The 22,894-nt window shown below is 39.9% G+C and overlaps 1 protein-coding gene across 10 annotated transcripts in view; it reads left to right on the top strand.

The window, feature by feature from the left end:
* The window catches only part of MYO5A (myosin VA), a 117,616-nt gene that overhangs the window by 61,196 nt on the left and 33,526 nt on the right, over window positions 1–22,894 (top strand). For all 10 annotated transcript variants that reach the window (XM_068958123.1, XM_068958124.1, XM_068958122.1 and 7 more), the window contains 14 exons: window positions 186–267; window positions 1,656–1,763; window positions 2,268–2,374; window positions 4,868–5,133; window positions 5,700–5,781; window positions 9,297–9,437; window positions 10,344–10,469; window positions 13,111–13,194; window positions 16,656–16,817; window positions 18,511–18,608; window positions 19,055–19,141; window positions 19,241–19,349; window positions 21,070–21,281; window positions 22,203–22,359. In XM_068958123.1, the coding sequence (XP_068814224.1) occupies window positions 186–267; window positions 1,656–1,763; window positions 2,268–2,374; window positions 4,868–5,133; window positions 5,700–5,781; window positions 9,297–9,437; window positions 10,344–10,469; window positions 13,111–13,194; window positions 16,656–16,817; window positions 18,511–18,608; window positions 19,055–19,141; window positions 19,241–19,349; window positions 21,070–21,281; window positions 22,203–22,359 (1,821 nt within the window). The remainder of the gene's footprint in view (window positions 1–185; window positions 268–1,655; window positions 1,764–2,267; window positions 2,375–4,867; window positions 5,134–5,699; window positions 5,782–9,296; window positions 9,438–10,343; window positions 10,470–13,110; window positions 13,195–16,655; window positions 16,818–18,510; window positions 18,609–19,054; window positions 19,142–19,240; window positions 19,350–21,069; window positions 21,282–22,202; window positions 22,360–22,894) is intronic.

The following is a 22,894-nucleotide window of genomic DNA, read 5'->3' as shown; positions in this document are numbered from 1 at the left end:
CTACATGCCTCTTGCTGCTGCAAATGGATTAAATTAATCAGGAAGGAAATGATGCTGATTTATCTTTCCAGCTTCTATGTGGCTTCTGTGTAACGCTAGAGGATGCATGCATTCTTTTCTACTCCTGGATGTTTCTGGCACTTCTTAAACTGTGAAATGTAATCAATTCCTTTCTTTTTTTAAAGGCAGAAGAGGAGAGAAATTACCATATCTTCTACCAGCTCTGTGCCTCTGCAGCATTACCTGAATTTAAAACTCTACGATTAGGTATAAAATTCACATTCACTGTATTGTGTAATCAGTATGTACAAAGTATTATCTCCAAGCTTTTTGCGCCAGCCATAGAACTAAAAGAGCAACTGCTGGCTTTTAAATTAGAAACTTTTTAACCTTCGTATACTAAAATATATTGAAAGTAACTAAAATGGCAGATTTCAGACATTCTGGTTTGTAAATAAAACAAAGGTAACAGATTTGTTTATTCAGCATGCCCTACAATTACATTGCAGTTGTAACGCTTAGGACTTGCTATGTACTGTATTTCAGAGTGGTTTTCTAGTGGCAAGGGTAGAATTCTCTTTTCTTGGTCCTCTAAAACCTTTTTTCTGTGGCTCCAACTACCAGAGAATTTTAACATTTCTGGTATGAGCACCTGCAAAGTTTACAGAGTATTTTGCATCTGCATGCTTTCATTTATGCTGTTAACAGTGTATTTTACCATCTCTGGTAGCCTGTAGTTACAAGTTGGAGAAGTGAAATTTTCCACTTTTTAAATGAAAATGTTGGTAAATGAAATATTTCCCATTGAAGAGGAAGTGGCACTCTGTGAAGCAAAGACATTTTGGTGACCTTGGGACAGGCAATCCTCGCATCAATTTTAAAATTCAATAAAAATTTCGGTGTTTTCTCGTATGCTTTTGAAGGTTAGTTTCTTAGTGGGAAAACTGTACAATATATCAGTGCTGATTTATGAAATACCGGTTGTGATTTTTAAATGTTTCTCTACTCTCCTACACCGTTCTGGCACACTTAGGCTTCACATCTGCTGACACAGGAAAGAAAGGAACTGATGTAATTATAACTAAAGGAGTCAGGTAGCAGACTCCTCTTTCAGCTTTCTTGAAACCTTAGTAGATCAGAAGAATTGATTACAGATACTCATCCAACTAAATTGTTGGGATCATAAACAAGAAGAAATCAGGTGCAAAATAGATTTTTTTTTTTTTTTTAAATACCGTAGTGCAGTAATGTATAATAGATAATAATGTCTGCCATATAATCCCAAAGTGCTGTTACTGTCAACTCTGTGCCTATTCCTTGGGTGGTAGGCTCAGACATTGAGAATAATCGCTTCCATGCGATTATTCTACAGGTGTGGAAGTGTGAAACATGGTTAGGTAGAGAATAAGCTTAAGGGCCCACAGTAGGAACTAAATAGCTTTAGGAATACTTATCTGCACTGTTAAATCTAAAAAAAAATTCTTCTCCAGAATAGGTAGGATCCTATGAGTCAGAGATAAAAATACACTGACATATTTCAAACCATGGATTCTACCAGGAGCAAAGTAATCATTATGTAGCTTTGCACAGATACGCTTGCAGTGAGATGAATTTCTGTATTTGTGTGTGTGAAAGATTTGGTTTTTGTCTTACAGAGAATGCAAATTACTTTCACTATACGAAGCAAGGTGGAAGCCCTGTGATTGATGGTATTGATGATGCTAAGGAAATGGTAAACACCAGGCAGGCCTGCACTTTGCTAGGTAATCTGTAAAGCATTGTCATATCCCAAATTTGATATCCTAGCAAATGTTTTCAGTGTTGTTTATGTTTGTTTTCTTCATACTCGGCTGTATTTAAAAAACAGGAGAGTTTGCCTTTGGGATCGAGATACTTTTATTGCATTTAAAAGGCATTTAAATTGCAGTGGAATCACATATCTAGTGCAGGAGTAGGGCATATTATATGAGCATAAATAAATGCTGGATTCCCTTGATATGGTAAATACAGTGTTGGAGCTCACTGAGGAAAGCACTTTGAAACAGCAAATTAAATAGTTCGGTTTAATGGATCGTTTTTGCATCTGGATATAAAAAAAGTTATTAATAGAAGTGGAGCCAAGCAGCACTTTCAAATGCCAAAGTCTCTGCAAAAACATACACTGGTGACAGTTTTTCTCTCTCTTCCTAGTAAAATTTTTCATCAGCTGCAGCTCTTGGTTCTTTACTTCTCTTTTCACTCAAAACATTTTATTCATCCTCTTTCAGGGATTAGTGATTCCTACCAGATGGGAATTTTTCGAATCCTTGCTGGTATCCTTCACTTGGGCAATGTGGAGTTTGCATCTCGGGATGCTGACAGCTGCACTATTCCTGTGAGTAGTAAATGAGCTCAAAGGCCTGGTTTCTGCTATGACAGTTCTGTCTTCTGTTTGTTTGCAGGGGTAGGGACCTCTGGTAAAAAAGAGAGTGATAATATGAAAACACAAGCAATGTGTTTCTAGTTTGGTAATGTTTTCACTGTTCTCTTTGCAGAGGAATTCAACTCTTTCCGGTTTAGATCCTTTACATAGACTCTCCATGTTATAACTGTGGCTCCCTTAATTTATTTTCAAAACTGTAATTGGTCTGCCCTAGAAAACTCTCCCAGGCAGACTAGCTTTGAAGTCCTGGGCAGGTGTATAGATCTGTATATTCTACATAAATAGTTTCCCTGCCCACAAGAAATGGTTTGCCGGATGAGTTATTTTATGTTAAATGCCAGACCGACACAAACAATTGCAAATCGAACGTTTCTCAAAGCTCTCAGAGCATAGGATATACAGAAAAGCAACGATTCATATAATTCTTCAGGGTGTCGTGGTTTTACCAGTCCTTTCCTGCCTGCTTGAAGGTCAGCAGTGGGGAGTGTGAAGTTCTGAAGAACACTCTTTATTCAGTGAGGACCAAAGCTTCTTACTGAAGCTCATGTTCTGGAGATGAGGGGAAGAAAGGGATCCGGCTTGTTCTCTTCTTGTTACTCTTCTCTTCCTTGGACTCTCCAGTGACCAGCTTCTCATTCTGCTTTTCCCTGAATGTCCACTGCTGAACCATGCAGCCTTCTCTCTCTTCACACATTAGTAGCATTTGAAGGGTTTTTTTTCTCACTGTACTCACAGTCGGTTTTTCAAGCGTCTGCAGTAGCAGTCTGTCGGGCTGAGACAACAGGTCCTGCATCAGGCTGCAGCTGATGCAGCTGCCTGGTCTGACACTGTGTGTGGGATATAATGGACAGCTGCTGTGAAACCACAACAATAGTCTAGCTCTTTGGTGTGTCTTAAAAAGGTTTTCACTGCAAAGAAAGCCTCATTTAATGATCACAGATAGGAAGCTGATGAGCCCCAGAACATGATGAGCTAGCTAATGTTGTAATGACTATTGTCAGTGCAAGAATCCCACTGAATGAGCTAGTACTTAGCTGAAAGTTCCTGTGTAACCCCATCCTGGAGTAGGAAGTATTAGCAGGCAGAGGTGAACATCTGCTCAATAGCATCAGCTACCTGAGCTGTGCTGTTCTCTGACAGTAGCTGTGTCACTGCAGAGCTGTGTTGCCATGCGAACTGGTCCATCTGGGAAGCACGGGTGCAGTGATGTGATGGTACTGCTTCAGGGAGCTAAGCGGCTCCATCTCTGCATTATGCTGTGTGAATGAATCAGTTTGTTTAATGCCAGCTTGAGTAACTCTAATGTGACACTTTTTCTGTGCAGTGTTTATTATTTTTTTGTTATTGCTTTATGATTGTCTTCTGAGCTGGTTAAAGTGGTATGGGTAAGTTGAAAGTGTCCAGTGTCCCTGTTGCTGGAACTTTGTACCGTAAGGACTAGAGAACGCCCCAGAGACTTCAGAAGGCCGGAAGACTTGGAAATAGAAGGATAAAGCTGACGTACCCTGAAATTACTGGGCATAGAAAGAGTTTCCTGTAATCTGTCCTTGTCTGCATGCTGTTGAGCCATTGAGTTGAAGTGAACCTGAAGAGGAGGTAATGATAGGAGAGTTCCCCAAGAGGAAAGACTTGCCTTGATTTCTAGCTATCAGTTCACTTGTTAGTGATGAGGTATGATATCTTAACTCGTTAAGTGGTAAATCCACTGCACTGACTTTATATAGGAATATTGTATAGCCTTTTCAAGGAGCAATCTTGCTAGATGATTTTATCCCATTAACCAAAGGTCATTTTTTTTCTTGGACTTGTACAGTCCGACTCGAGAGTTAAATAATGTCCTATGTGTGCTGTAATCTCTTAACATTTGTTTTCACAATTCATTGGGGAAATGCATGCGTTAATTTCTGAGACCAGAATGCTAAAGCCCTTCCATACCTCTTCCTCTTTGTTCTTGACTTGGACTGTGATGGCCCATTACCTGGAGATCCCAGCCATGGATGTATATGAGTAGATGAGAGTGCCGCTTAAGAGTTTTACTGCATGCTGTCCTCAGCGCACACCTGCTATCCTTCTCTTGTCATCTCACTATTTTCTTTACTCAAAACGGAAACATTTGGTTATAGAATTCAAAATACAAAGCCCATCCCTGCAAAGTTAGATGATTCATTTTTGTGAAGATTGTGGGTTCCCTATGCGGGGCTTTTTGGTGAACAGAAGTATAGTAAAATGCCTTTGGGGAAACTGTGATTCAGTAATTTACTCAAGTGATGTAAGTGTGATAAGTGGGTAGGAAACTTGTTACATTTTGAGGGAAGAAAAGCTAAGAAAGTATGCATTTACTGCTTATTGTTAGATTACTTCAGGCAGGCAGTTTTTTGGATTGCATGATTATGCACGTGCTTTTGGTAGCACTGTTTCAAGACCTGACAAGTTTGTTTTTATTAGCCCAAACATGAATCCCTCACCATCTTCTGTGACCTCATGGGTGTGGAATACGAAGAGATGGCCCACTGGCTTTGCCATAGGAAGCTCGCCACTGCCACTGAAACCTACATCAAGCCCATTTCTAAACTTCATGCCATCAATGCCAGAGATGCACTTGCCAAACATATCTATGCTAATCTCTTTAACTGGATTGTAGATCATGTGAACAAAGCCCTTCATTCTGCTGTAAAACAGCATTCGTTCATTGGAGTGTTGGACATTTATGGGTGAGTCTTTATGCCACAGATATAATTATCTCAGTGCAGAGTGTCTTTGTCTTTATCATGTAGTGCTGTGTAGATTAAAGCAAATACCTTAGCAGCTACTTATTCCAACTGAAAGAAGTCAGTGTTTATTTTGACATTAACCTGAGATCTCTTTCTTGGATTTCAGGTTTGATGTTTATAGTGGGATTTTTTTTTTTTGTCCTTGATGGTTCCTTTATATATTGCATTGGAGAAAATTGCAATAGGATTATAATCTCAGGGTTCCTCCAGGGGTGCAGTTTTAGAGAGGGCGAAGGTAATTAGCCTGTTCTTGAGAAGTGTCCATCCCTTCTCTGTTCCTCATCTCCTCCAGTAGCCAGAAGAGGGAGCCTCTCTGAATTGCCCTTGTACTGCAGTTTGCCATTTCCCTATCTACTTCGTTGCCTGATATGCCTGGGATAACTTAATAAATTTGGAGAGAAGGAATTTAAAAATATAGGGTCATTTATTTCATATAATTATAGGGTCATTTATTTATATAGGGTCTTTTCACTGCACTAGTAATTTTGAATGTCTGCATTTTTTAGATTTGAGACATTTGAAATCAACAGCTTTGAACAATTCTGTATCAACTATGCCAATGAAAAACTGCAGCAACAGTTCAATATGGTAAGTAGGAAATTGCTGGCATTTCCTTTCTCCTTTCCCCTTACCAAAATCCATTCTGCTGATTGGGTCCCCAGGGGTTAAGATGAATTCCTTCGGTCTGTTAACCAGCTGTCGTGGCCATGGGCTTTGGGGGATGGGGAAAGATTGACTATCTCCTAGAAATAGATTTGATGACTAACTGCTACGCTGGGACTATTTGAAATTCTGATCACAGTAGCAATTATAAGGTAGAAGTAGTGCTTTGCAATTAAGGCTCAGAGATTACCTGTCAATGAGAGTACTGTATGGATGAGTTTGGAGTTCATTGTGTCTTTATAACCTCCAGTGAGAACATCTGCACTGGCAGCAGTGAGCCGAAACACACTGCTGGAAATCTGCCACTTTCATTTTCCTCTGCTGGTGCAACTGGCATTATTTGTTGAGGGTTTACAGCCACCTCATGAAGTTGATTACTGTCGTGTAGTAAGAAGCGGCTCTTCTCCCTCCTTCAGAGAGGTCGCAATTTGTTCTCTCTCCCCTCAGGCTTAATGGTGTTTGTAATTATATATCTTACCTGCATAATGAGGAACCAAGTTATTTATGCCAGATCTGTTGCTAGGCTCCACTGCAGTACTGGAATAGCTTTGAACTATATTTACAAATGTACCTCAATGGTGTGCGTGTTTGCAGAATTGGATCACCCTGAACAATTGTTAATCCCAGCAGTAGAGATACATGACTGGAAGCAAGCTGTTTGTCAGAACTGATGCTGAGCTTTTCAGCTCCAAAAAGTGCTTTCTATATTCACAGTGCTACAGATGGTTTCAGCTCCATAAGCTAGATGTCATAACTGCTAATTACAAGCAATTTCAGAGATTTCTCAGCTCTGCAGCAAAAACTCGGTCACTGTGAAAGTTATAAGGGTTCATGTTTTCAGTGTAGTTCACTCTCCCCATGTTCTCCTCCTGTCTCACATTATTGCTGTAAGCACTTATTTCAGGAAGGAGAGGGTGAAGGGGCTTTTGTGTTGTAGCTGCTTTGATTTCTTAATAGGCTACCAAAACACCACGCTTGTTGACATGTTCCCATAGGACTGATCTCTGCTACCTGGAATGCAGCAGGGAGGCCTAGGGTTGAAGGCTGCCTAGAAATGGGCTGTCAGTAGCCCTTTTGGTACCAGCTGGGGCTGCTGAGGTACCACGTAGCCTGGCCCCTCACTCTTCCCTCTCTCACTCATCCAGCACCTTGTCTGTCTCCGTGGAGGCTTTTGGTGCTGGAGAGAGAAAGATGTGAAAAGATGGAAATGGCAGCTTCTGTACTGCTGTTTGAGAAAACTCAGCTTCATGGAATTGGGAAATTAAATGAATGTAACAAGAACAGTAAGTCTTGGCATGACTAAATATGTCTGAAGAGATTGCCAGGACATACTGGAACAGCACGGTTCCCTAGAAAATAAGGACAGTAACTATCTCTGCAGGTAAGAACATGGTTCAACATTAAACCTCTTGTTTCTTTGACAAATATGCAACTTATACAAATGTGAAACTGTGGCAGCTTCTTCATGTACAGCATGGTGATGCCGTGAACCTCTCCCAGTACTCGGCCATCTGACATAAAAGCTTTTGTAATTTTGTATTTGCCAAGTCTTTCATAACAGTCTTCAGTCTTTGCTTCCTTAAAATACCAGGCTTGGGAGGAGGGGGTTATACACTGTACGTTCACAGAGTCACGAAACCATGTGGGTTGGAAGGAACCTTGAGAGGGTATATAGCCCAGTCTGCTGCTCCGAGGAGATCCAGTTGAGCAGGTTGCTTAGGGCTCTCCCGGTCGAGTTCTGACCATCTCCAAGGATGGAGGCTCCGCAGCCTCTCCAGGCCTCTGAGTGTTTGACCACCTTCATGGTAAAAATTTCTTTTCCTTATACCAAGTCAGAATTGTCAGTGTTCCAATTTGTATCTTTTACCTCTTGTCTTTCCACTGGGAGTCTCTGAGAACAGTTTAGCTCTGTCTTCTCCATACCGTCCCATTAGGCAGTCGTAGACAGCTAAGATCCCGTCTGAGCCTCCGCTTCCGCTGGCTGAACAAAGCCAGCGCTCTCAGCCTCGCCTCCCAGGTCGTGTGCTCCAGGGCCCGGACCGTCTTGGTGGCCATAACACCAAGTTAGGTGTGATAATCACCTAGTAAACCAAATTATGTTTGAAGACGTTTTTCACCGTATAATTGCTAATTCCTTTACAGTAAAGAAATGGTTTTATGTTTTCTCTTAGGATTTAGATAAATTGGATATGATTCGCCAATAAAATTTTATCATGTACTTTCCTGTCAGGAATTAACTTACCATGTAATGCAGCTGTTAAGTGGCTAGCATGTGGAATGACTCCCATGAGCACTTTCGGGGAGTGCTATTTTGGAAAGGATTGTGTTAAGCTAATGAAATAAAAGGGATAAACTACTTTGTCAGGATAGTTTTCTGCTATCTTACTGATGTGTGCTGAAGAGCTGCAGGGTGTTTATAGACTTCCACACTGAATTAAAAGGATAATTACGAGTCATCATTCTAAGAATATAGGTGTTTGTGTTGGTCCCCTAAATGGTGTCAGTAACGGAGGTGTTTGCTGTTTATTAAGATATATACTGAATTTATTTTTGCCTGACAGAGCAGTTAGTATATATTAAAATTTAAATGAGAATGAAAACATAATTTGAAGTAACTGGAGTCAGCAGTCTGTTTGTTTTTAAAAAAAAAAAATGCTTATTAAGACCACAATTTACTTGTTTCATATTTGTAATTATTACTATTATCTTCATTTTTTTCTGAAGTTTCACTTTATCTCCTATACATATTTCATTAAAGATGTGCAGGTCTGTTATATTTTTTCAAAAATTTACAGTTTAATTTTTATTGTACTTTGTACTGGATAGAATTTCCACAAAATTTTACTTAAAGGATTTCTTGTGCTAATAATCAAAAAGTCATTCTTTCAGGTTTTTGCTGGAGTATATTTTTATGCAGGACCTCACCTCAGGAAAAAAAACAGTAGTCATTTGAGAGAAGGTGGAACTCTGTTCCTTTGCAAGAAAACAGAAAAGTATATATAGTGGAATTTTATTTGAACTTGAATTTGAATTTGAATTTTATTTGAAGTGGGACAGTATTCATAACTTGAAAAGAACAAATGTGTGGCACATCCAAATTTATAAATTGCTATGCCTGTATTTGAGGCTTTTTCTGGGTTGTGTGTTTTTGATGAAAAAACAGCTCATAGTAATTGTGGAGCAATATAGTAAAAAGATATGAAAGAATAGACCTTATTTCAGAGAATACAGAACAAGGCTCCAATGCAATCTCTTGTTTTTATGCCAGTAAAAAGGTTAATTCATCTTTCATGCACTTACTTCTTAAAGGGTTTATTCAGTTGAACTTGTGTGTCACTTGCTAGCGTGGATTAATGTGCTAAGAAGAATTCAAGTGAGAGTTCTCTGTATTTATTCTGCGTTTTATTTCAGAGAAAACCTTTTTTCATTTTGCCCTCTAGCATGTCTTTAAGTTGGAACAGGAAGAATATATGAAGGAGCAAATACCATGGACCTTGATTGATTTCTACGACAATCAGCCTTGCATTAACCTCATAGAGGCCAAAATGGGAATTCTGGATCTATTAGATGAGGAGTGTAAGGTATGCGTTCTCGGGCTTTTATAGTGAAAGAGGTCCTCAGCCATCCTATTTCTGGGCCCTAACAGGGAAGAGTCATCTGAATATAATGATTATTTTGCCACTCACGATTTGGAGGACTTACAGAGCTGCAATTACAGGAGGAGTCTTAGTCATGTTTTTTGCATGTATGTGGTTTTTTTGTTTGTTTTTTCCTTTCTGTGTATCTGTAGCTGTTACTAGGTCTCTGATCAATGTTTGTTTCGATTGTGGCAACTTTCTTCTTCCTGACTGTAGCAAATGCAGTCTTCGATTCTGTCAAATTTCTCCTAAGATCACCTCTCACTGAAAGTCTCAACTTTTGTCTCTTATCTTAGATTGCTTTATATAAGCCACGTAATTGGCAGTGTTTCTTTATTGCATGTCTAGTTCAATGGGATTTCAGCTAGGGATTCATAAACAATTTCTAATGATGGTGGTGCAGTTCTGACCTGCCAAGCTGCTGCCTAGTCAGTTAACATCCTTTTTGGATTCTTGCATTCACGTGTGACACTGAGAGCATTATTAGCCTTATGTATGCTATATATTTACGTCTTTATTTTACCTTCTTTCTTCCTCTCGTTCTCCCTCCGTTTGGTATTTCAGTAATTCATTTAAAGGACTCGCTCCACCAGCAGCATGGAGAGTCGTGGAGAAGGAGGCAGCTCTGGGTGTTGTGGGGTCTGCCTGCTGTAGTAGGTGCTATGCTCAGCCCTAAGGGCGTGAAGGGCAAGAGTGTAGCTAGTTACTCAGTACTGGAAGTCGCTGGAGTTGGAACGGAGTTGGAGTTTTAAAGCAAAACACAAAGTGATGCCCCCATCTTCCTAGTTTCTTTCAGTACTAAAAAATTTTCGGGAGATTTTAAATGCTGTTATATGTTCTTTTACATAGATGCCAAAGGGCTCAGATGACACTTGGGCCCAAAAATTATACAATACTCACTTGAATAAATGTGCCCTGTTTGAAAAACCACGTTTGTCAAATAAGGCTTTTATCATCCAACACTTTGCTGACAAGGTAAGGGTTTTTCTTTTGGTACTTTTTTCCCAAAGTTTGAGTTACTAAGAGTGTGGGGGACAAGGGGGAAGGTTTAGATAAGCGGCTATCTCAAGCAGTTATCAGGCTGGGATAGCTTCCGGCTCAGAATGAAGCTTATTCCTGGAAACACTTTGAACGTGGATAGACCAGCCTATTGGACTGCTTTGTTGTCTGGTAAAACCTGTCTGCAGACTAGATACAAAGCTCGGGCTGTGGACCGACATACCCTTCCATGTCTAGCTGTGCCAGAGGTTACCAGTTCTGCTTGCTCACCACTGCGCCCTTCAAGCTATTGGGGATTTCAGCTGATGGTTTTCTCTCCAGGGTCAGACATGGTGAGCCGCTTCAGCTCAGTTAGTTTAAACAGCAGGTTTTGGCTAATGTGATTCAGTTTGATGAAGTTGGTTAGGGAGTGCCTGGCAAGCATTTCCACTGGCCATGAGGCAGTAATAATGAGCTGAGGGGCTGACTAGTGGGCAGTAGCCTAATTTTCTGCTCAACTTCTTGCAAAATGTGTGGCCGTCTCTGTACGGAAGAATGAAGTTGGCCTGGCAGCTGGGCAGAACCAGGAGCACAAACAAGCACGAGCTCCTGACTCCCATCACATGCTCTAACCTCTAGCCATCCTTTCTTCAAAGCATAACAGCTTAGTATATTTGCAAGTCACTACAGAACTGTACAAATTCCAGTTGCACTGCAGAAATATACCTGATAGAAAGTCATACGTCTCACTGTATTTTTAGCTAAAGAGCAACAACAAAATGATGTTGGTTTTGCTGCCATCTTAACGTGCAAACAGGGAAGAGAGGCTAACCTGCCCTTGTGCTTATCGCAGGAGCAGGATGTACTTTTTCCACCCTTTGCTTCTGCTGCTCAGTGAACAGCTGTTTCTAGTATGCTGGAAGACAAGTATCTCAGTGCAATGCATGTTTTGTTAGACTCTGGCCATGTGCTTAATCAGACGGAGCAACTTTGCAGGTTAAAATTAAACAAAATTAATCCAATTTAAGATAATAGTTCTACTGAACAAAGAAGCTAGCATTTTGTTAGATTTGCTAAAAGAAGTTTGCTCACAGTGCTTAGAAATATTCTGGAATTCTTATCTATAGCTTTGTATGTGCTAATTTACAGGGTTTTAGGTCCTTAATTTGCCTCCACTTTATTTCCCCCAGTTTCTTGAATTTGTACCTAGAAGAGAGATCCTGTTCTTGTTGCTTCTAATGTTCCCTTAAGGAAAGGAAACAGTTACACAAGCGTTCTTGTTAGACTCAGGAGTTCTATTTTCTTGGCTGGATGGGAGAACAAGAAGGACTTCATTAAAATTTCATATACTGTTAAATAGGCTAAAGCTCAGCGTTTGAAAATAGGGCTTTCCTATGACTGGCTTGAGGAGTGTGGGTCAAGAAAAACTGAAAGTAGCTCTAAGCAGGTATTGGCAGAGCTCTAGGCTCTGATGTAGTATCTGTGCTAAACAGTACATTCTTTTATGTATGCTTACGTGAATGCATACAGAGATCTTGGGGGAAAAAAATGAAGCTGTAGCTGGCAGGTTAGTAAACTTTGTGCCTGTCTTGTCCTTGTCAGGAAGAACACAGAGATCTTGCTGCCCTCTGGTGGCATTGTTTCAGCTTCCCTCAGTACCACCTGTTAATGGTACCCAAAGAAGCAGAGTGAAATTTGAGTTGTGGATAGACCTTGGGGAGATCCTCTCCTTTTTTCCCCATAAGATATGGCTTTTAATTTTTTGCAGCTCTGGGAATGCTGTCGTTGTGCAAGCATTGTTAGATGGCAGTACTGAAAGAGATGGATGCCCATCAGCAGCCCCCATCTACTCCAAAAGAACAAGATTTAAGAGTCTGCTGCACTTGTAGTTTGTAGTCTTCACTTCTGGTGACACAAGGTCCTCCTTCAAACAGTCTATATGTGAGACATTTAGAGAGAGCATTGGAATATTTATGTTAATTAATATTAAAATTCTAAGGTATAGATTTTTAGCAATAGATTTTCTTTTTTGTTCAGCCTTCGCTTATGACAGTGATCTATCAGGTTTTCATTTGAAGCCCTTGCCATTCTTTGGTCCAAGAGAATCCAGGGCCCTGTGAGAGGAGATTGTTGTGTATTGTCACAACATTCAGACTTTTTTTCACTCGTGGAAAAAATAGTACATATAAGGCATTTTCATAATAAGCTGCAGGCAGATTTGCTTATTGTTTCTCAGCTAATGAGATGAGATACTTTCTTCTCAGTTGCATCTGGCTTTCACACAGTTTTGCAGCCCTGATAACTTCTACTTGGAGATGCTCAGCACAAGTTCTGATTCTTCACCTTTATGGTAACCATTCAGTCATGTCTTACCATAGGCGCATCTCTGCAGTGCAACTCATCTGTTATAATGCAATAATGTTATTCATTTCTATATGGTTTAATGTTTTACACTTTACTGGAAAGCAGTGTCTTTGAGCAAAATCTATATTGAACAAAGATACATTTGAGGGCCTATATTTTCAACATCCACAAGAATTATCTGTTTTAAGTGTGAGCACTACAGCTGCTGAATTCTGTACAAATATTCCTATTACATACTTTTGGTAATTACTTTTTGTAAAATGACTGTTTTCAGGTGGAATATCAATGTGAAGGCTTTCTGGAAAAGAATAAGGACACAGTTTATGAAGAACAAATTAAGGTCCTAAAATCAAGTAAGGTTAGTATAAGGGATTTTATTTTCTTTTTTTATTCTTATGAAATCCTGAGTTAAGGGTCATTTTCTGATGATGAAATTTCTCATAAACTGAGGTAAATTTTACCTCTTAGTATCAGATCATCTGAAAATGAGCATAGTTTGTTTTACTTAGTTATCCTACAAATTTAGAAAGTCCTGTAGCCTGATTTTCCTCCTTGTAAGATCAGTCTATATTTAGCCACAGATTTCAGTGGGTCAGAATTCAAACTTTTTTTTTTAAACTTTCCATAAAACTTTCCTGTATTTTTTGTAAAGGCATAAAGGGCTCCTGATACATAGTGGTAGTAAAAGAAGGCTTAATAGCTAAGCCCTTGGGATTTTTTGTTTTGTTTTGTTTTGTTTTTTAATCTGGAAGTAGAAGCTCCTTGGTTTTGACCTGACAATGGAGCAGAAAATCTCTAGAGGAGAGACAAATTCTGTTCTAGAAGCAAAATGAGAGAGGAAGGAAATCTATAGGGGCTGAGGACATGAACCAGTAGTTACCGAGTCTTGCCTTTTTGATGTTTATGATTAGATATATCTGAACTGAAAAATATTGCGTGAAGGAATGTTATAGAACAGGCGCTCAGTGGCAATTGCCTACTTTACTTTATGGCAGAAATGCTAGTTGTGCTCCTCTGAAACGTAAAGGCAATTAACTCAACATTACCTTATGATGGCTGTTGGGAATTTGCTAGCCCTAATGTCCCAGGAAGTCTGTCCTTGGTGTCAAGGACAGACTGTATACAATTATCAGTGCAGTGCAATTACTGTTCCATCAGGAAACCCAACTTTTTTTTTCTCCTGTGTATATTCTGAGCAGATATATGAGGTTAAATCGTTAAAACATGCAGTGTGATGAAAAACTACAGCAAACTTTCCACTGAGAAATGTTGAAATGTTTTGAGTTGAGGTCCACTGCCGTGTCTTTGTGAGGCACGGCGGTGTCTGCTGGGAGGTGGCATCCTTCAGGCTGTGCTGCGGAGCAGCAGTACCTCGCGGTGCAGGGTGCTCTGGGGGATGTGGTCCAGCACGAAAGGGAGGATGGAAACACAGCTCCCATAAAAGCATAGTGACAGCTCGGGCAGATTCAGTAGATTGAGTCAATTCAGTCTAAGTATTAAGAAACCATTTTTTTTCTCCAGTGGAAAATTTTACCAAAAATCAATGTTTTCCACAGAAAAATTCAATTTTAAAGGAAATCTATTTTTCAGAAGGAGACTGTTTCATTTTTATTTTTCAGAAGGCTCTCTTTGTTAGTAATTGTAGTAGGATTATGTTTCTGGTTTTTAATTTGTTTTGTTGCTTTCTTCTGGGTCTCCTGTTCACATTCAACAGAAGGTAATTCTAAATTGAATGCGTCATTTGTCATCCTACTCGTGTACTGTTGCTTCTAGGGACTTGAGCATATGGCTAGAATGTTTCTTTGCTCTCCAAAGTGCATGACACGCATCCTTCTCTTGGCAGACTCTGTAGGGTTTAGCTATATATGTTGGCTTCCTCTATAAATCCACCCACAGGATCTATTTGAACTAGTTCCGTTTCCATGCATGTTGTCATGAAAGTAATATGATAGTGGTTGGCTTTTCTGCTTGCTAATGGCATGTTGTTAAAATCTTACTGTTGTTCTGTATTGAAAGAAATGGTCTATTAGATAATGTTGGCAGCATGTCTGTTAAGTCATCTGAAAAATTCACAGGGGAAAAAATGCTTGCTTGTTTTCTACCACATGAAGTATCTGCCCTTTGATCAGTGTTTTCCCCCTTTTTGAACATTGCTAGTGTTCTGTGAAACCAAGAAAACTGATGAGATAGTAAAAAAACAAAACTAAACCAAAACATAAATACCCCCTTAGCGTGGATCTTCTCAGCAGTGCTCTTCTGTTGTTAACCTCTGCTGTGAAGGCTATACATTGCTCCTTTCTTCTGCATGCAATAACTGAGGCAGTTGTCTATGAAAAAGGTGACTTTGAAATGCACTTGCCCATTTTTACAGGCAGACTTTCCCGGGGGTGGAAGGAGGGAATGAGACTTATGTACTTGATTCCTGAGATGATGTGCTCCATCAGCAATCCAGACACTGGGGGACGCCCTCTGTGCACCCTGTTGTGTTAAAGCATCAGTAGTTTCTTTGGAGAAAAAGCATATCTAGATTCAAATAAGTTTCCATTTGTGATGGAAAGACCTGGCTGTGTAGCTGGGATGGCTGAGCACACAGATTCACTCCAGCTGACTGCAGGCCACTGAGCGAGGTGTTGGTGGCACAGTCATCCTTAGCTCTGTATTGAGTCAGTGGAAGGAGGTGGACTAAATCACCCTCTGGAGATGTCATTCTTCCATCAACTAAAGAGGTAATCTAAGGTGACCGTGTTCCTAATCTGGCAGACTCAGGTGAGATAAGGCTGAGCTATGATACTTCTCTTTTGGTTTAAGGATTTAAGATATCTTTGTGGCGTTCACTGCTGTATTCTGCTGGAGTGCTGTGCTAGATGCTACTGAGGAATATTTGATGCCTTCTGCTAGTCCATCTGGTACAACCACTGAGTACAAATATCACTTTGTTGCCCAGCATGTTTCATTGGATATTGTCATGCTCACCAAGTTTTATAAGGCAAAACCAATTTTTTAATTTTTTTTAGGTTGTACTTAGCTCAAGCACTTTCTAGTACTGAAAACTGAATGCTCCTGTCTCTTGGGAGAAAAAGCACAGAGGCTAGATAAAAGATTATTCACTGACAGGTAGAGAAGTTCAGATTTTCTTATAATGCTTCTGAAGTGATAAAAGTTGTCAGTAGAAAGACCTGGTAGTATTATTTGTAGTAGGGAACCAGAGGTGCTAGGTGATATTTGGGAAGATTTTTCATTTTTTTTCTTCCACTCCCACTGGCCCGAGAACAGATCATCAGTCAGGTGAGTTTGGATGATGTTTTTTCAGTTGATGGTTGCTCTTTTAAGTTGATTGTTTTATTTTAGAGTGTTAAAGCAGGGATGTTCTTTGTTGCCTGTTGGGTTGTTCATTGTTCTGTCCTAGATATTTCTCAACCACAAAGGAGTTCTTTGCACCACTGGAATATGAGAGGACCTTTTTGGTTTCCTTCTAACACCAAAGTAGCTATATATAATTGCAGTTGGCACTTATGCTCTCAGTATCTAACAGTTTCACGTGGAAGCTATTGCTGGCTCTATGAAGAAACTCAAATCAGAATTTTACCTTCAGAAGGAGGCTCACTGATCAAAATCATGCAATTCTTAGTATGACATCACTGATCAACTCACTACTCTACTCGCTTAAATGCTTTTTTGCATTTGTCCCCATTTCCCCACATGGGATAGAAGAAAACAGTGCTTACAGAAACTGAGCTTGGATTCTAACATTTTAAATACAAAAGGGTAGAACCACTTGCTTGATTCTTAGCCATCATATTTTTTCTACTATTGCACCAGTTTAAGCTACTACCGGAGTTATTCCAGGATGAGGAGAAGGTCCTCAGTCCCACATCAGCAACCTCTTCAGGCCGTGTGCCATTGTCTCGGACTGTTGTAAAACCAGCCAAGACCAGGCCAAGTCAAACCAGCAAGGAGCATAAGAAAACTGTGGGACATCAGGTGAGTTTGGAGATGTAACTCTATTAAATAATCTCTCCCTTTAGCTAATGTCTGATAGGTCTTAGGGTACACTGCTGCTTCTTGTGATCCCCTGTGGTTGTGAGACAGCTACAGTTGCTTGTGACTTGCAGTTTGGAGCAAGTATATCATCATTGCTAATACATTTCGGGTCAGAAGTTTAGGGAGCTCAGTTCTCATTATGGTCCCAAAACAGAAGCTCATGTTTTTCAAGACAAGTTTAGCCTGCTAGATGCTGAGCAGCTTGACAATCTTATAGTGGGTCTTTTTGGTCATGTGCCACATCCTTTGACTCAATCAAAAGTAGGAGTACAGTCCGCAGAAGACTTGGCTCTAGTTATCAATGGGCTAAACATAAAATATCCGTGCTAATATGCCAGAATTTAAAATAAAATTATCCAAATCAGTATGACTGAGGAAATCGATTCTTCCTTGTTACTTTTCACCTAAAATATCAGTTTTAATAGGTATTTTCTTAAGATTGTCATGTCCCCAGTTAGTGCTTTGTAGATGATGGATTCCATCAGGAATAGTCCTTGGACTTTTGAGGGTTTGGAGCTCGTTTTTTATCTGCTTGCCAGCCTATACCACTTCACTAGTGAGCAGTTGCCTCCTGTTTTGCCTGGAGCTTCTAGGAGGCCTGTATGGATAACTATTTTTAAGTTACTGTAGGACTATGTGGAAGCGTACCGTATAAATTGGAAACACGCTAATGCCTATACCTGGGAAAGACAAGAGAAGCTTGATAGAGAGGCAGGGCTATAGGTTTAGCTCAGTCAGTCATGGTAAAAAGCCTTCAAGGTCACCATTGTTTCTGAAGTCTACATCCTCAAAGAGTCTATGACCACAGATACAGAGAGAGCAGAGCTGTGTTACCGCAGTAGAAAAAGCAAGTAATTTCAAAAGAGAAGACAGTCACAAATCCTATCAGTTTGTCAGAGCTTCTTCCATCTCTTCTTCTGGAAAAGATGACTTACTCTGTCTGATGTGGATAGCTTCTATTCAAAATCTAGCGTCAGCCAAATAATTGAAAAGCGGGATGATCACAGAGTTCAGCAGTAAAGAAAAAAAAATCATAGAATTGAGAGTTGTTGACAAAATATCAGAGCTGCAGCAAAGTATTACAGGACCTGTCCAGATTGCTCCAAAATACATGTGAAATGCAAGGAACCTTTACTCCCAGAGAGCCTAAGCTCTTTGTATCCGAGTCCCCTGCTGAATCTTGAAGATGAGCTGGCTACGTTTCTTAGGTTCTGAAAGTCCTAAAAAAAAATCTACAAAAATGCCTGACCTTTGTCCCCTGTCTTGGGTTGATAATCAGTCAAAGATAATAGCACAATTTGTGTGTGCAATGTCGTGCCCTAGTCCAACTATGGATCAGGGGATCCAGAGACTGCTTGAGCTTGGATATTCATAATCTTTTCTTGAACCTCCCCCAAACAAGCTGTGTCGAGCTATGGGTGGAAATAGGAATGGTTTATTCGTGCTGCTAAAATCTATTACCAAAATAGAATACCATTCTATTAACAAAAACAAGTTGGTGCTTTGTTTACTACGAAAAGCACTATGACAAATAATCGTGTATCCCTAGATCCCATTTCTGAGATTATTTCAAACATGACTGAGCTCATTCAGGTTACTCCCTGATAATTTTCCTTTTTTCTTCCTCATAAAGTTTCGAAACTCACTTCATCTGCTAATGGAAACCCTCAATGCTACGACTCCACACTATGTGCGTTGCATTAAGCCAAACGACTTCAAGTTTCCGTTCACGTAAGTTGGTTCACATATGGTTCGAGTAGGCCTGACTCTGAGTGTGGGGAATGGCCCGAGTGCTCGGAGGATCACGGTTCTGCTAGCTGTTGCTCACTCAGGAGTAAAGTGGTATGTCTCACTTCTGTTGTTATGTATTTACTGTGTGTGTTCGTGTACTTAGAGCAGGAGATGTTTTGGGTTGAATAGAGGGAGAAGTACTTTCTGAGGCACATTTTTTTTTTTCCATTTTGAAGTATGAGGAAAAATATCTACAGTTTCATTGTTTCCCGTTTTGAACTTGACTGATAGTTTGCACTCTTTGAGTTCACGTGACATTTGCATTTTTTGGTTGGAATCTGGTTTTGCACATTCCAATGTCTTATTCCTTTTTTTTAATATATGTATTAAATTGCTTAGAACTTTTCTCAAAAGTCTGCTGATGGCCTCTTTTTATTCTTAAATAGATTTGATGAAAAGCGGGCAGTACAGCAGCTTAGGGCTTGTGGTGTCCTCGAAACCATCCGAATCAGTGCAGCTGGTTTCCCCTCGAGGTATGTTTGCTTTTTTCTAGATTACTTTCAACAGCAGTTATTCTTGTAGAGGGAGGTTTTCTTTGTGTGGACTGACACTGACTCTGTTTTATGGCACAGGTGGACATACCAAGAGTTTTTCAGCCGTTATCGTGTTCTGATGAAGCAGAGAGATGTCCTTAGTGACCGAAAACAGACATGTAAAAATGTCCTGGAGAAGCTGATTCTGGTACTAGACTCAGTGCTTAAAGTCTTTGGAATTTGAAGGGATAAAGATAGCTTCCCCTTATTAGCTTGTAAATAGCTACACTGTTTCAGTATTTTATAAAAGTACTAAACAAACAATGTTAGCACAAAAAGTCATAGGTTTTGTAAATGCTGTGTTAGTTGTTCATCTTTCTTTTGAAGCTGTAGAACTTGGCTCCTACTAAGGACAAGCAGTTCTTACTATAGTAAAATAAAATAGGCTCTCTTGAGTGAGAGTACAGCTCCAGTATTGTTGTTTGGGGAATGTGGTTTGAATTTGCCAGAGTATCAGAGGAAAGGAAGATAGTGATTTTAAATGTGGGTGGGTTGAGGGTGAGCATTACCTTGATTAGGTGTATTAACTCTGAAGGTGCAGTTATCTGGAGATTTTCTTATGTGGAGTTGTTTCCTTCTGGGTATATGTATTTGAGTCTTTCACTCTCCTCCTCTCAGCTCCTAACTTAAAGTCAACCCTTTTCACTCCTGTACTCCTCTTGCCGTTGCCTGCCTGCTTAGCCTGGAGAGGGGGGGGTCCTTTCCTCATACCTCACCAGCCTCTTGTTTTACCTCCTACCTCCTATTTGCAGCTCTGTATGTGCAGGCTATGCCATTAAAAGCATTGGAGTTGCACCTGAACTCATATGGTTTCTCGGGATTTACCCATTTCTTAAGGCCTGAGGAATGGTGCGGGAAGACAGACTCCAAAGAGACAGTTTTATTCATTTCTCAAGTAGAAGGTGGTTAATTGCGACTTAGTCAGGAGTATAAGTTAGAAGAAAGTCTAAGCAAGAAAGTCTTATCTTGCTGAGATGCAAAGCCAGTGTGAGGAAGTTTGTGAAAAGAAAAAGAAAATACTATGTAGGCCTGTTGGGGCTTGGCTTTTCTAGTTTGGTGTCAATGGTTGAGCTTAACTGGGTTTTTTTTGTTTAGTACATATTTTGTGTGGGGGTGTGTGTACTTATACGTACATACATACATATACACCATGAAATGCCAAATATATCCTAAGCTGTAGTTTTTTAACTACCATTCTTTTCAACTTGACATCAAATAATCAACATTTCTTTTTTTTTTTTTTTAATCTTACCTTTGTGTATTTTCAGTATTTTTCTCCAAGGAGTGTTGCAACCATCTAGAAACAGAATACTATTCTCTTCCTGTCTTAGTTCTAAAATTTCACATGTATTTGAGTAGCATAGATATGTTTTATTCTGGCTTAGTCCTTAGAGCAGTAAATGATAAGTTCATGTCTGAAGCCACAGCTGTCTCATTTATACAGTGTAGTATGGTTGAAGACTGACCGCTCCGAGGGGTTGGTCAAAGAAATTGCAAATGTACGTTGTCTATATTGCGTTCATCCTCGGGGCCCTTTCTTCACCTCCCCTATTCTCCAAATCTCTTATAAACTTTGTGGCATTGTTGTTGAAGGAAAATCCTCACTTTTTATTCTACCAAGGCCCTACATGTAGCCTTATTGAATTTATTTAAGAGAGTCATACAGAGAAAATAGTAGAATTAAATACTCTCCTCCACTAGCTAATTTAAGTCTAAATTTACTTGAAATATTACACAGATCGTTTTTACCTCTTTACTAACTGTACTTTCATTTAGCCTTCATCCCTTTTTTTTTCTTTTTTTTTTTTTTTTTAAATCCACTAACATTTAATCCTGTAACTGATCGTCTTTTTACCTCTGAAAAATAGGACAAGGATAAGTACCAGTTTGGTAAGACAAAAATATTTTTCCGGGCTGGTCAAGTAGCCTATCTGGAAAAAATAAGGGCAGATAAGTTGAGAGCTGCCTGTATCCGCATCCAAAAGACAATCCGAGGCTGGCTGATGCGAAAGAAGTACATGCGTATGAGGAAGGCTGCCATCACCATTCAGAGATATGTCAGAGGGTACCAAGCACGATGGTAAGCAATACTCTTGGGAAAACCCACATTAGCCTCAATTCAGATCCCTTTAAGTAGGTCATTTAAGTGTGATACATTTGCTCTCTCCTTCTTATACTGGCTGAGAGGAAATGATTTTCCAGTGGAATGAGGGAAATAAAATATAACGAGTATCTTTCTCCTGCCTGTTTCAGACCTTCATAAAGGGACTTTTTGGGCTGCATGATGCTTAGAACAGTGTGTTGTTAATTGAAGTAGAATAAAAGGACTATTAGAAGATATGTCTGCAAGTGAGAAAAAGCAGGACTTCTGGCTGAATTCTTATTGCCCAGTTTCTGCTTGCACTCCCAGTTTGGTCTGTGTGTACTGCTGGAGCAGCCATTGCTCATCCAGAGCGCAGCTGAGAGGGGAGGTAGATCCACTAGAATCATTCCTTTGGATTGATGAGTGAGGGATGGCCTTGGATGGGCCTGAGAAAACGGTAGGCAGATGGGTAGTATCATTCAAAGGCAAGGTGGTTACAAAGACTGTAAGAATCCACCTTGGGATGCATAGTTCTCTTGCTGAGAAAACTAACATTTCCTACAGCTAGGAGTTAGGGGAGGAAATCTGGAAGGTGGGATAGTGGAAATAGCTTTAAAGCTGGAGAAAAGGTGATGAGAAGTGAAGCTGAGTTTATCTGTCAGTTCTATAGCACAGTTCTCGGAGGCAGTGAAAACATTTCCTTGAAAAACTTGCAAGGTTTCTGTTCATTGTTATTCTGTCATGTTGCCATATGGTAGAATAGCAAGTAAATATGCTGTGTCACTGATGATGCTAGGAAGAAACTGAAGTAGAATACGTGGTTCTTCGGAAAGAGAGTAAAGTTATAGGATGTAAAAATAGTATTCAGGAGTTCGAAAATAATTACACGTGTAATCTGTAATCTTTTTTCTTGATTAGCTATGCCAAGTTCCTACGGAGAACACGGGCTGCCATCACTATTCAGAAGTTCCAGCGCATGTATGTGGTCCACAAAAGATACCAATGCATGCGAGCTGCTACTATTGCTCTTCAGGCTCTCTTAAGAGGTTACATGGCCCGGAACAAATACCAAATGGTAAGAAATCATAATGTGTTACTACCTCGCTGTAGCTTCATTCCCACATGCCTTCAGGACAAAGCTGCTCTTTGGTGTCCCCTGAAGGATACGAAACGTTTGTGTGCATGTCATTATGCATAAGGCAAAAATGAGATACCACAGTGTGGATCGGAGCCCAGCACCTGGAAATTAGAAGGATCTGGTACTGCAGCCCTTGAACTAGTCATTTTGGAGATGCTCACATTGTCATCTACCCTGAATGCACCTAGAATCTGTAAAGTCAGTGGAGCATCTAGCAGGGATTTAGAGCACTTTTCTTGAGAAAGCTTTTCCATTCATTATATCAGAAGTTGAGGCCCTTAAAATAAATACTGAGAATCTACTTGTGTGCCTCCATGAGTCCAAATCAGTATTGCTCACGTTAATGTAGATATGATGCACTGCTATTGCAGTGATTTTGTGAAATGATGTAAGGGCTGACAGAGTGTACTGAATGAGGTTAGTGTGAGTAAGCAGAGACCCATAAAAATAGGAGATTAAAACTTTAGTGTGT

This window comes from Struthio camelus, chromosome 12, assembly GCF_040807025.1.
Source record: "Struthio camelus isolate bStrCam1 chromosome 12, bStrCam1.hap1, whole genome shotgun sequence".
NCBI classification, from domain to species: Eukaryota; Metazoa; Chordata; class Aves; order Struthioniformes; family Struthionidae; genus Struthio; species Struthio camelus.
The sequence above is the reverse complement of the archived record's forward strand: the minus strand, read 5'-3'. Positions and strand labels throughout refer to the sequence as shown.